Below are 14,535 nucleotides of genomic sequence, written 5' to 3'. Positions count from 1 at the left end.
CCTCCTTACAACAGGGGGAGGGTGACTGCGGGGGGTTTGGTATTCCTTCAGTACACAAGTTCCCTGGGCTTCTTACATAACTGTGTGCAACAAAGGATGGCAGAAACTTCCATCTACACGGAGCTCCTCCCCCCACAGGGTCTCAGGCTCCCTGGCCTCCTGGACCAAAGAGAGGTCTGCAGGCTCCAGTCCTGTAAGGTGCTGAATATATTGCTTTCAGGGAGCCCAAGAACATGCTTAGGGCTGGGAAGAGGTGTCTGGACAGGTCCTGGGACTGCACCTGGGCCAGCTGCTCTGCAAGACAGAGCTCTGATGAATTTTGCATGCACAAGTGGCTGCATCTAAGAGCAGCAGACAGTGCACAGGAATAGCCACCCTCCCCCAAACAACAGCACCATGTAGAAAAGAGCCAGGTGATCCCATAGTGCTTAGTATGGGAGTGCAAGGCACAGTGCACAGCACAAGGCCCATGTGTACTGCAGCAGACAGCAGGGCGCTGCCCAAAACAACTCAGTGCTGCCCAATGTTTGCTTCCACTAAACAGCACCAAACTGCCCCATGGGGCCTCACTACAGGCTCATCATGCTACAGTGCCTACACAGCTCTAGACCAAGCCAGTGGCTACTACCATTTGTCCAACACAGATGCTGGCAGCCTCCATCATGGCACCATCTGCAATAGACCTTGCCGACTCCTTCTCCAGGTGGGGGTTTCCAGACAGCAGCTCTTCCACCACCTACCAGGGAGTGAGAGGAAGGAAAACAAGGCAGCTTTAGAGGTTGCAGAGAGCATTTGGAGAGAGACGCTGGGAGAAGTGCGGGGGGGGGGGGGGCTGGAACAATACATTACATTTCGGTACTCCTGCAGTGTGATCTTCCCATCATGGTCTGAATCGTACATATGAAAGAGAACTAGGAAACACGAGGCACAAGGCAGCAGTGGAGTCAGTCCAGGGCTCCAGTGGCTCAGAGCCAAATCATACCCATGCACCCCAAGAACCCAATGCTTACTGCAAATAGAAGGGACCATGGAAAGAGCTAGAGAAGGGATCCTGGGCTGGGGGTGGTGGGCCTCACCATGCAGGCTGCCTCTAAAGCCAGGGACCTCAGGGTGGGGACTCACGGCAAGTCTCACATTTTAGCTTCTCTTTCCGGAAGTGATCTAGCCGTTCTTCATCCATGTTCATCTCAATCGGCCGGAAATAGGACATGATGGTCAGGAAGTCCTCAAAGTTGATCTCATCAGCTAACCCATCTGACTCCTGTCGTAGATTCCTGCAGAGACACCGGATAATGAAAGTGACACAAAGGATAGCCATAGTGGCACCTGCAGTGAGAATCCAGCCAGCAACTTTCCATACCGGGTCAGAAAATGGACCCGGTTAGGTCACCATCTCCACCCGTTCTAGCACAGGATTGGCTACTGACACTAATAGGTTGTCAGGTTCAGTGTTAAATGTCCTAACCAACAGGACTCCCACCACTTTCCTTAGGAGGCCAATAATCATTATATGTATTGATTAAGCATCCAGAGGCAGGGACTGGGCACTGACCAAACAACAAAGGACAGTCCCTGCCATTAAGGAAGAATCATCCCTAACTAAACCATCCTAGACAAGCAACTGTCCAACCTGTTCTTGAAAATTTCCAGGGTGTGGATGTGGGATACAAACAATGAGTGGCCACAGGTGGATATAGCCAGCCAGGGAGCACAAGGGCAAGAGTGAAACTGTTGTAAGCAGCATAATGAGCATAAGTCAGGGCTTGTTCCTGCACTGAGTTGTTATCATTAACTCTCCTCCTAATATTCAGCCCTAAATGTTCTTGTTCTGATGTCACCCCCATTTAGGTCTTTAAAAAAAACAAACGACATAACAGCCCCTTAATACTCATCCACAGGCACAACTTGTGATGTGACTCAGCCTGCTCATACAATCAGAGTAATCTCTGGCAGCAGGCTCCAGCCTACATTAACTCACATCCAGGCTGCAGACAGACAAAACAATGATACTGATTTAAAATGAGAAGGGAGAAAGGGTGGGGAAGACTTCCCATTTGCAAGCTCAGGTCAGCTAATGTTGCAGCTGTTTCACCCCTCCATTCCTATCTGACAAAGTGGAAACTAAGCTAGGGCAGAGTACCCCAGAATCAAACGGCTGCTAAATTACCAAGGTTTAGTTTCCACTTATTACAGTGAAGTGTGGACATATAGGAACGTAGGGCTGGGAGGGACCTCAGGAGTTCATCTAGTCCAGCCCCTTGCTTAAGGAAGAATCATCCCTAACTAAACCATCCTAAACAAGCATCTGTCCAACCTGTTCTTGAAAATGTCCAGGGTTTGAGATTTCACACCTTCTCTTAGGTAGCCTTTTCCAATACTTACTTATGCTCATAGTCAGATCGTTTTTCTTTATCTCCAACCTAAATTTCTCCTACGGTAATTTGAGACCATTGTTCCTAGTCCTGTCTTTTATGGCCACAGAGAATAGTCTATCTCCATCTTCCTTATAACTATCATCAGGTATTTGAAGACTGTTAGCAAATCCTCCCTCAGTCTTCTCTTCTCCAGACTAAATAACCTTAGTTCTTTCAGACATTAACCATAAGTCATGTTTCTCAGGCCTCTAATCATGTTTGTCATTGTCCCCAGGACTTTTTCTAATATGTCCACATCTTTCTTGAAGTGCAGAGTCCAAAACTAGACATGGTACACCAGGAGAAGCCTCATCAGTGCCAACAGAGCAAAAGAATTACTTCTCTTGATCTGCAGGTGACACTGGTTAAGAGAATCTAGTATTATGTTGAATGAATAGGTAAGAATGAACTAGCTAAGCTGAGACTGAAATACAGAACATCCTGCCTCCCCACAATTGATATAATTGTTTCAAGTATCTATATCCAGTTATACATACCAGTCTCTTTGTAGTATAAACCATAAAAAGTCCTGCTTAAGGGACAAGCATGTTCATCCACGGAACAGGGAGGACACAGGCCTACCCACTGCTGACCTGGCACAACCAGGCATTGCTTGAGATGAAAATGAAGTCTGTTATTTTTTAAGGTCAGCGGAGGAGGACAAATGTGATTACATCAAACCTCCCCGATAGCTGCCAGGGGTGCTCCTCTTACCTCTTGTCAAAAAAGGCATGGACAATTTTTGATCTAATTGGGTTGAACTCTAGGTCAGGGATGTTGTCAAAATGCTCCTTGCTGTAAAAAAAAAAAAGAAAACATGAAAGAATCAGCTATGCATGGATGAGTCTAAGTGTAACGGAACAACAACATCATAGAATCATAGAAGTCGGGTCGGAAGAGACCTTGTAGATCTTCAAGTCCGACCCCCTGCCTGGGCAGGAGGGAAACTGGGCTCAAGTGACCCCAGCTAGGTAGGCATTGAGCCGCTTCTTAAAGACCCCCAGGGTAGGAGCCAGCACCACTTCTCTTGGAAGTCGGTTCCAGATCCTAGCCGCCCTAACTGTGAAGTAGTTCCTATGGATGTCTAATCTGAACCTACTCTCCAACAATTTGTGGCCGTTATTCCTGGTTATCCCGGGGGGCGCTAGGGGAAACAAGGTCTCCCCCAAACCCTTCTGGTCCCCCCTAGTGAGTTTATAGACGGTCACAAGGTCCCCCCTCAGCCTTCTCTTGTGAAGGCTGAACAGGTTCAGATCCTGTAGCCTCTCACTGTAGGGTCTGCCCTGCTGTCCCCGGATCATGCAGGTGGCCCTCCTCTGGACCCTCTCAATGTTGTCCACATCCCTCCTGAAGTGGGGTGCCCAGAACCGGACACAGTACTCCAGCTGTGGCCTGAACAGTGTCGCATAGAGGGGGAGGATCACCTCCTTGGCCCTACTTGAGATGCACCTGTGGATGCACGATAGGGTCCGGTTAGCCCTGCCGACCGTGACCTTGCATTGTTGGCCCATGTTCATCTTGGAGTCAGTGATGACTCCAAGATCCCTTTCTGCCTCCATGCTCTCAGGAAGGGAGTTTCCCATCTTATAAGTGTGCTGCCGGTTACTACTGGCCAAGTGCAGCATCCTGCACTTGTCCGTATTGAAACGCATCCTGTTTTTGTTAGCCCACCCCTGCAACCTATCCAGATCTTGCTGCAGTCTTTCCCTCCCTACTAGCGTGCCCACCTCACCCCAAATTTTGGTATCATCAGCAAATCTGAACAGGTTACTTTTCACCCTGTCATCCAAATCACTGATAAAGAAATTGAACAGTGCGGGCCCAAGGACTGAGCCCTGGGGGACTCCGCTGCCCACTTCCCCCCAGGTCAAATATGACCCGTCCACCACCACCCTCTGAAAACGACCCTTCAGCCAATTAGCAATCCATCTGACCGTGCAGGCATCGATGCCACAGTTGCCTAGTTTTTTTAATGAGGATGGGGTGGGAGACAGTGTCAAAGGCCTTCCTGAAGTCCAGAAAGACTACATCCACGGCGACACCTGCATCCAAGGCTTTTGTGACCTGATCATAAAAGGCAATCAGGTTGGTCTGACATGACCTGCCCCTAATGAAACCGTGCTGGTTGCCCTTGAGCATCATCCCCGATGCCGGCCCATCACAGATGTGCTCCTTGATGATCTTCTCAAAGAGTTTCCCCAGCATTGAGGTAAGACTGATGGCCTATAGTTGCCTGGGTCCTCCCTCCTCCCTTTCTTAAAGATGGAGACCACATTGGCTATCTTCCAATCATCTGGCACCTGGCCAGAGCACCACGAGCGCTGTGCCAAGGGCCCAGCAATAACCCCTGCTAGCTCCCTCAACACCCTGGGGTGGAGAGCATCTGGACCTGCTGATTTGAACATGTCCAGCCCCTCCAGAAGCACTCTAACCCAGTCCTCCTCAACCTTAGGTCTGATACCACTTTAACATTGGAGGACTTGGAGCGGGAAAATCCAGCTGCATTTATATCTCAAGACCAGTTGATCCTGAAGGCAGAGATGGAAAACTTTCATGTAGCCAGCCTCTGCAAGGGCAGACCATTGTTAGCCCATTGCCTGGGGCTTTTTGTGGGACGCACATATGGACATTGATTAGGCTGTAACTATGCAAACTAACTGCACATGGATGGCAATTGTATGTGTTGCTCAGTCTCCTGATATGTTCTTTGAAGGGAGGCAGAGGGAGAAACTGAAGGATTTGCAGGGAGAACCTTTGCCATTTCTGAGCCATAATTGCTCACTGTGTGCTTTCAGAAGATTAGGGTTGTGGGGAAGCATGGTGGGCAGGAGGAATTTACCCTTGGTGTTGGCACTGTGTACTGAAGCCTTTATATCACATACTGCTTGCCCTGGAGCTGAAATTCCAACCCTGCACTCAGACAGACAAATAGATGTCTGGGCTGATGCTAACCTGCACTTAAAACCTTCCAGTCGCACAGAATCTGCATCCTCATTAGATAATGTGTTTCAGTACTTAACCACTGGCTCTGAGGGTAGTTAGCACCAGAACCCATGATTGCAGCTGGCCGTGCAATCTCTGTGATTGCCTAACCTGCACTTTACAACTTCCAAACACTTGACTGGGATGGTTTATACAGGGGGATGAACTAGATCCGCGGTGCCTAGACTTTTTGCCCTGCAGGCCAGACGAGAGGTGCCAGCCAGGTCAGTCTGTGGGCCTGAGCCAGCTGTGTGGGACCTGGAAATTCTGCAGCAGGGGAATAGCAGCAGTGTTAATTGCCACTGCTCCCACACCACCAAATTTCCATGTCCATGGGGAGCCCCACAGGACAGATGACATGGTGCCATGGGCCGGATCCAGCCTGTGGGCTGGAGGTTGAGCACCCCTGAACTAGAGGACCTGACGAGGCCCCTTTCAGCCCTATTTTTTAAAGGTCCAACTTCACGTGCCCACAAGACTAGCACTCACCTTTATCTTAAGCCACAAATGAAACACATTTAGTGACCTCAGGTTAATAACTGGGAGACCTGGTTGAAAAATCTTCTGACTAGATGTTATTTGTCAAACAGGAAAACCTTTTCACAGATTAAATTTTCTGTGGGGACGGGGTGATTTCAACGCAGTTTCCTTTTAAAAGAAGTTAAGCACAGCGATTGGATGAGGCGATGATCTGAACAGAGGGCCTTGATTTTTCAGCTCAACAATATTTTATAGAAGTGATGGCATTGGCATAACCTATTTCAATTCCATAGAATCTATTTTCCAATTAACCCCAAATAAAATGATTTCTTGGTGAGCTTCATTGTGAGATTTTTTTCCAAATCAGAATGAAAACGAAGTTGGAAACATTAAAAGTTCCTGCAGAAAATAAATACCAAGTTTTGAACTAGCTCCACTACTGTTTGTCCCTGTAAAACAGAAACCACATGAGTTGCTTGAGACTGGTCAAAGAGGCAGGCAGTGCTGCACAAATGGTAGCAGAGCTGTATGGAGCATCAGGACCGAACCAACAAAAGATGCTGCAGGCCAGAACTGGGGAGTGTTGGGAGTGGTCTGTGTAAGGACAGCATGGATGTTATGCTTTAATGCTCTACTCAAACCATGACTCCCCTTTCTCCGCTTTCAGTAAGTGCAAAACCAAGCTCACCTCTACCTCAAGAAACCCCCCGTTAAAGTGATACGTGACCAGCAGTGCGCATGGAGGTGGTAAACACCACTCGGGCACTGGACAACCCCAACAACTGACAGATGAACATACTGTGATCACTGGCACAGGAACAGTCAGATCCTAACACAGAATCAAGACAGCCAGGTGTGCTTACAATGAAAACCCCCTTTCATCTTGTATACACAGATTCTCACGGATGGGGAACGCCTTACTTTAATCCCTTTGGTAACATGATGTTTTCCCAGTGCCCTGTATGGTCCTCTCCACACATCCCAGTATGCTGTTCAGATCAGGCCCCTCATCATGGATCTATCCTGCAATGGGAGCTGAGGGAGCTCGTCACCCAGTAGCATCTGCTCTTGCAGAACTGCTGCACCCTTTGTTCCCCTGGGGGTTAAGAGCCAGTGTAGTTGTGGTCCACTCGCTATAGGCTTGAGGAAATAGTGTCTCTCTCACTTCCTCCCTCACTTCTTGTGGTGTCACTCACAATAGCTGTGCTGAGCTTCCTCCTTTCAGCTGCTTGCCTATTCACTCAGCTTTCTTTCTGACTTTTTAACCCCACGCTCCTGGGTAAAAATACAGTCCATGCAAAGGGGAGCTTATTAATACAATATAGCATGGAAACCAAGCTGTTTTAGCCTCCCTGTTACAAACTCCCGATATTTGGTGTTTCTAAAAGTCTCAGCTCCTGCAGCTATGTCATAATGAAGAAAGCTGTCATTAAAAAAAAAATGCCTAGCACTCATTTTTGGGGCAGAAAATTTTAAAATATGAACCCCAAAAAAGCACCAACATTGCAGGGCTGATCCAAAGAAACCGACACCTATTATTTGAAGATGCACAAACTAGAGGGAGCCTTGACTCATGAGTTTTGGCCACTCAGCATTTAGAGTAGTATAGCCAACTCCATCGCTGACCTGGAGCTGCAAGTATAGGCCACTGAGGAGCAGCTAGGATAAAAGGCAGAGAGTAGCCTGCTTTCCAGAATGAGCTTGGGGGTGCTCCTCTGTCTGCTTTCCTGGGGAGTATCTTTATTTCACTGCCACTGTGGCCCTTCTTGCATGACTTGCGTGCAGGAAGGGCTAGGAGGAAGCTGTGGCTTACACACACACTGGTGTGCATATATCACGCAGTGAGCTAACAAGAGAACAGACCCTGGGGGACAGTGTGAATTATCTCTAGAGATAGCACTTGTAATTTTCCTACCTTTCTGCAGCTGGTGTCAGCTGCTACTGTCTGGATAGTGATCTGCAAGCTCCTAATGAGAATCACAAACAGTGCTCTAGGGGAGAGGTAAGGAGAAGGCCTGGCTATAGCTGGAGAGAGAGAGACCTCTCCAGAGCAGCTCATTATCTGCCTGAAAAGGGATCTCTGATCAGGGTGTTTTGTTAGTCTTGGGGGAAGGGAAGGCACTTGCCCAATTTACAACCTTCCTCCCTGCTTTTCATTAGAAACCTGACATGCAACATGCCTTAGGCAGCTGAGCTCAAATAAAAGACTTGAAGCCAGTCACTCAGAACAGGCTAACCTAGTTGCCCTACAGAAAGCATTGCTCTCAAGAAGAAATGGGGGAGTAAATCCCAGTTGGGGCTGAAAAAGCAGATGCAAATCTTTCAACATAAAGACTCACAAGAAAAATTCAAGTGGGAAGGAGCTGGGTTCAAGTAGGGGGCTGGGTGTCAGGAGTCTCAGTCTGTCACAGGACATCCGTGGTGCTGGTATTATGAAAAACATAGATCCAATTTTGTAAGTGTTGTAAGTAGTTGGGTTAGCAAGGGGAAGTTATTGTAGATGGGTCTTTGCATTTCCTGTATGACTATTGATCCAAGTCTTAGTGGAGTCAGGAGAACATTTATTATATGTCTCTAATGCTGGAATTCAATGGTGACTATTCAGGAACTCAATGCAATGGCTTCTCAAATAAGAGCACCCCTGCAGACAAGTACAGAACAGTCATGTACTGCGCCAGGCTTCAGGCCAAAGTGAGGCAGTAATTTTACCAAGCTGGGAGCATGGGGGTCAAAAAGGTATCAAGCATTTCGGACCACTTTCTCTTCCTTGGAGGGCTTTTCAGTTGCCAGTGAGCTCTGGATGGGAGCCAGCCTGACATACAGAAACTCTGCAGAAGAATATAGAGTTTGTTCTTACAGTGTCCCCCTGGGGAAGATGGGGGAAAAAACGGTAAGCAAGACATCTGAAACAGTAAATAGGACTGTAAGCACAAGGCCTTTCTGAAATACTTTTGGTGTAAATGAATGGTACATTGCTTTAAATGGTACCTTAATTTATCACTGCCATTGCCCCTGATGGAACAGGCCTCTAGGGTCATGCCTGAATCAGACCTGCCGAAGTACTCACTGCCTGATCTGTGAGAGTTGGGGGGGTGCAGACTGTACTAATGAGACTGAGAGGGGTCCGAGTAGCAGTTTGCCCAGTAACTGTGACATCCTGCTCTGATCATCAGCCCACTTCCCAATGCATTCTTGGAGAGCTTGGAAGATTTGGAGTGAGGCGACGGTGGAAATAGACTCACGCAGAGCTTGACAATGAAAAGAGACTCCATGGGGAAAAGTCTACCCCAGCCAAAATCCCACAACAAATGAGGCATCATGAACTCTGGGCAGCTCACTTACGAACAGGCATCCCACATCTGAGGCTCTGGTGCAACAATGTCTATTTTAACTATGGATTGGTGACCGTTTTTGGTTTAGTTTATTTACTAACAAAATGCAATTTTGGTAGACCTAAAACTACATTCAGAGTTTGGGGCAAATTCATGACATTTTAAATGGGGAAAACCCCCCCGCAGACTAATTTCATAAACCAGAAGAGAATGAGAAGGTGGTTTGTCTCGTTGCTTCCTCCGTGACTCAGAAGCCCAGCTGTTCGGGTGCTCACTACCTCAGGGGACTTGAATCAACAGCTTCCACTAGCCAGAAGAGCACCCTGTGAGGTTATTGGGTATTCTGGGGTGAAATGGGGCTCTCTGCTGTTGAAGCTGTTCCACTTCACATATAGTAATTTGAATTTCCAGAGCAAGATGGCAACAATGACTCTAGATTAGTGGTTACTGGGGACACACTCTGGGGTACCCAGGGCCCAGTCCCTGCTGCAGTGATCCTACTTCCATCCATTCTCCTGGGAGGCAGCAAGTATGGCTTCAAGTGCCCTAAGGAGGAGGAAGGATCTGAACCTGGCTCTCTCACAACAAGGTGAGTGCCGTGATCACCAGGCTCCTGCAGAAAACCCCATCTCCTCCTTGTCAGGAGTTCTTCAAATGGCACCTCCCTCTTTGGTGCTTTGTGTCAATGCCAGAAACAGAAACAAAACATTGTTTCTGGTTGGACCCAGAGAGTGATTGTCGGTGGAACCGAGTCAGTACTCTTTAATATATTCATAAACGATCTGGATTTGGGTGTCAGAAGTAGACTGGCTAAGTTCGCAGATGACACCAAATTATTGGGAAGCTCAGTCACTCTAGAGCAGGTGGCCAAAATGTGTCCCGCGGGCCAGGCCATCCTACCCAGCCCACAGGGCCCCTAAAAATTTTGGAAAATTAATATTTATCTGCCCCTGGCTGCCTGTCACGCAGCCCTTGATGGCTTGCCAAAACTCAGTAAGAGGCCTGCCACCCAAAATAATTGCTCTAGAGGATAGGCTTGGGATTCAGGCCGACCTGGGCAGGCTTGCACAGTGGATGGATCAAACCTGATGACATTCAACATAGAGAAATGCAAGGTGCTCCACCTTGGGAGAAAGAACCTACATCATGCCTATAGGCTCGGCCGTACTATACTCATTAGCACCACGACCGAAAGAGACTTGGGGGTCACGATTGACCACAAGATGAATATGAGCCACCAATATGATGCTTGCAAAGCAAATAAAACCTTGGCTTGCATCTACCGATGCATCTCAAGCAAGACCCAAGATGTCATTCTCGTGCTTTATTCAGCCTTGGTGAGGCCGCAGCTGGAGTACTCATCCAAGTCTGGACTCCACACTTCAAAAAGGACAGGGAGAAGCTCGAGAGAGTCCAGGGGAGAGCCACACACATGATCAGAAGTGAAGAGAGCAGGCCTTATGAGGAGAGTCTGAGGAATGGGACTCTTCAGCATGGAAAAGCGCAGGCTCGGGGGGACCTGGTGGCAGTCTATAAGTACATAAGGAGAGAACAGCTGTTCTGAATTTTCACTGCGGTGGATTCAAACCAAAAGTTTCCTTCATCATTTTGGTTAAGCTGAAAAACTACGTATTCCATCAGATAGACTTTGTTTCACTCAGCTTGTTGCATGTCCCATGAGACAGAGCTGGAGAAACTACCAGGCAGCCTGGAGGCTGGGATAGTTATGTTGTGGTGCCACAGGGCCTCTCTGGTCAATCACAGTGGAAGTTCCCATTTGTTGATTCCCCTGAAGGACATGGGGAGAAGTCATGCGCACAGATCATGCAAAGCAGGTTTATGAAAGGCTGTGTCTCCTGCTGTAGCAACATCCTACAGGGCAGGTCACAGCACAGAGCAAAGCAACCTCATCCCCACTGGGTCTCCATGGGACTGTGCAGCTACAGAAAGGTCAACCTGCTTCTCTTCATAAATGGAGACTGAGTCACTGCTGAAGATTGTGGTGTGCCCGAGGGCTCGTATGACTGCATAAATGCTTGGCACTGAATAAGCAGTTGTGCTGAGCACAGATCATCCACGCGGGGATACACCCAGCATGGTGGGGGATGCCCAAAGTCCTGACACAGAACGCAGTGGGGCTCCTGGAGAACTTGAAGGAGTTGTCAAAGGTGGCAGAACAAACTTCAGATCACATGAAAAGCTAAGACTGGAGGGGATCTTGGTAAGGCATGTGAAAGCTTCAGGTATTGGACCTGGGGAAAGGGAGTGGGGAACTACATTCAACCACCAAGGGCTGGGCAGGCTTCCACTGAGAGCCTAGGGAAGTCCACACACATGTTACATACCTCTACCAGTGCTGATAGGGTTTTAGCATGCCTTGGATAATGCAGCAAAGATCCTTCCTCTGTCCTCACCCCCACTGAAGAATTAGGTGGGTAAACATCCCTGCAACTAGCTAGCAGCTTCAGATTCCCCAGTAGTATCCCTGCAGACCAGGACACTGGAATCCACCTCCCCGGCCAGCACTCACCAGCTATTCCCATCAAATCCAGATGGCCCACTCTATAGCACAGCCCCTCGTGGGCCAATTGCTGGCAAGGCTGCTAAACTAACGCATTTGCCAAGCAAGAGCCAGGAGCATCTAGAGTTGTGGGTCAGGGCCCCAAGTAAGGGAACTCAAGAAGTTAGTCTCCTGCTACTGGGGATTCATAGATTCATAGATGTTAGGGTCGAAAGGGACCTCAATAGATCATCGAGTCCGACCCCCTGCATAGGCAGGAAAGAGTGCTGGGTCTAGATGACCCCAGCTAGATGCTCATCTAACCTCCTCTTGAAGACCCCCAGGGTAGGGGAGAGCACCACCTCCCTTGGGAGCCCGTTCCAGACCCTGGCCACTCGAACTGTGAAGAAATTCTTCCTAATGTCCAATCTAAACCTACTCTCTGCTAGCTTGTGGCCATTATTTCTTGTAACCCCCGGGGGCGCCTTGGTGAATAAATCCTCACCAATTCCCTTCTGTGCCCCCATGATGAACTTATAGGCAGCCACAAGGTCGCCTCTCAACCTTCTCTTGTGGAGGCTGAAAAGATCCAGTTTCTCTAGTCTCTCCTCGTAGGGCTTGGTCTGCAGGCCCTTAAGCATATGAGTGGCCCTTCTCTGGACCCTCTCCAGGTTATCCGCATCCCTCTTGAATTGCGGCGCCCAGAATTGCACGCAGTACTCCAACTGCGGTCTGACCAGCGCCCGATAGAGGGGAAGTATCACCTCCTTGGACCTATTCGTCATGCATCTGCTGATGCACGATAAAGTGCCATTGGCTTTTCTGATGGCTTCATCACACTGCCGACTCATGTTCATCTTGGAGTCCACTAGGACTCCAAGATCCCTTTCCACTTCCGTGCCACCCAGCAGGTCATTCCCTAGGCTGTAGGTGTGCTGGACATTTTTCCTCCCTAGGTGCAGCACTTTGCATTTCTCCTTGTTGAACTGCATCCTGTTGTTTTCTGCCCATATGTCCAACCTGTCCAGATCTGCTTGCAGCTGTTCCCTGCCCTCCGGCGTGTCCACTTCTCCCCATAGCTTTGTGTCATCTGCAAACTTGGACAGAGTACACTTCACTCCCTCGTCCAAGTCACTGATGAAGACATTAAAGAGTATCGGTCCAAGGACCGAGCCCTGCGGGACCCCACTGCCCACACCCTTCCAGGTCGAAACCGACCCATCCACCACGACTCTCTGGGTACGACCCTCTAGCCAATTCACCACCCACCGGACTGTGTAGTCAGCCAAGTCACAGCCCCTTAACTTGTTCACCAGTATGGGGTGGGATACCGTATCGAAGGCCTTCCTGAAGTCTAAGTATACGACATCCACCCCTACTCCTGTGTCCAGGCGCTTCGTAACCTGGTCATAAAAAGAGACTAGATTGGTCAGGCACGATCTGCCTGCCATGAACCCGTGCTGATTTCCCCTCAGCATAATTTGTCCTGCCGGGCTCTCACAAACGTGAGCCTTGATAATTTTTTCAAAGACTTTGCCAAGGATGGAGGTGAGACTGACTGGCCTATAGTTGCCCGGGTCCTCCTTCCTCCCCTTCTTGAAAACGGGGACCACGTTGGCCCTTTTCCGGTTCTCCAGGACTTGGCCCGTGCGCCACGAGCGTTCAAATATTCCCGCCAGTGGCTCTGCAATGATGTCGGCCAGTGCCTTCAGTACCCTCGGATGGAGCTCATCCAGGCCTGCCAACTTAAAGGCATCCAGTTCTTCCAAGTGACTCTGCACAATCTCAGGATCTACGCATGGTAGTTTGGCACCCTGCTGCTGCCTCTCTACAACCCCAGTGAGAGACTTGTCATGTCCCTCGCTTAGGAACACTGAGGCAAAGAACTCATTGAGGAGTTCAGCCTTGTCCCCCCTGTCTGTCACCAACTGTTTCTGCCCATTTAGCAGAGGTCCTATTCCTCCCTGGGCCTTCCTTTTACTCCCTATATATCTAAAAAACAATTTCTTGTTGTCTTTTACTTGGGTTGCCATCCTCAGCTCCATGGTAGCTTTGGCTTCATTCCAGTCTAGGCAAGGTGAGAGTGAAAAAAAACAGACCTCTGCTCTGTTGCCTTAGTATCAGCAGCATTTTAACCACTTCAGGTAAACTCTTCATACTTGCTTACCCTTCCCCATTTTGGGAAGCATTTCCAGAAAATGCTCCCTCCCACACTCCATTTAGGGCAGAGGTTTCCCACTACCATTTATCCACGCAGGGGAAAATGCCTCTTCCTTTGCAAGGCTTCCTGGTATTTTGTGGGCACTGCATTCAGTGAAAGCTGGTTTCCTGACAACACACCCACATGTTCTGCAGCCCCACCATGTTCTCACAGAAGTGCCAGGGGTTCCTTTGTGCTTCTTGACATGATAATCTTTTATTTATGATGCCTGCAACAATAACTAAAGCCCCAGGCAGACTTGTTTTAAGCTGCCTCTTCTTGCCAGGTTTTGGCCTGAATTCACAAGAGCCATTACGCCAATATGAGAAGAACAGAGACCTTCCACACAAAGCAGAGTGAAGGGACTTCCTTTTATGCTGCCTCATGTATTCTTACTATGACTCGGCCTCTTCCCCCTTATCTCAACATCATGCACAGTCTCCAAAAAGTGGCTATGCTCAGAGGTAAATACCTGCTCACACGTGAAAATCTCCCTCAGAGAACCATTGCCTATTAAAGCCAATCTTATTAAGAACATGAACAATCAGTTTACTAACATGAGATTTTCCCTTTGGATACAGTTAGTCAAGGATTCGGCAAACCTGTAAGTGTAACAGGAAATGATGA

The 14,535-nt window shown here is 48.6% G+C and overlaps 1 protein-coding gene across 3 annotated transcripts in view; it reads right to left on the bottom strand.

The window, feature by feature from the left end:
- Positions 1 to 14,535, bottom strand: part of TESC (tescalcin) — a 33,217-nt gene that overhangs the window by 1,850 nt on the left and 16,832 nt on the right. For 2 of the 3 annotated variants that reach the window (XM_006266406.4, XM_059713561.1), the window contains 4 exons: positions 3,129 to 3,209; positions 1,135 to 1,274; positions 850 to 911; positions 629 to 736 (listed from right to left, as the gene is read on the bottom strand). In XM_006266406.4, the coding sequence (XP_006266468.1) occupies positions 629 to 736; positions 850 to 911; positions 1,135 to 1,274; positions 3,129 to 3,209 (391 nt within the window). The remainder of the gene's footprint in view (positions 1 to 628; positions 737 to 849; positions 912 to 1,134; positions 1,275 to 3,128; positions 3,210 to 14,535) is intronic. The other variant, XM_019493765.2, reaches the window with a different exon arrangement.

This window comes from Alligator mississippiensis, chromosome 10, assembly GCF_030867095.1.
Source record: "Alligator mississippiensis isolate rAllMis1 chromosome 10, rAllMis1, whole genome shotgun sequence".
NCBI lineage: Eukaryota > Metazoa > Chordata > Crocodylia > Alligatoridae > Alligator > Alligator mississippiensis.
The sequence above is the reverse complement of the archived record's forward strand: the minus strand, read 5'-3'. Positions and strand labels throughout refer to the sequence as shown.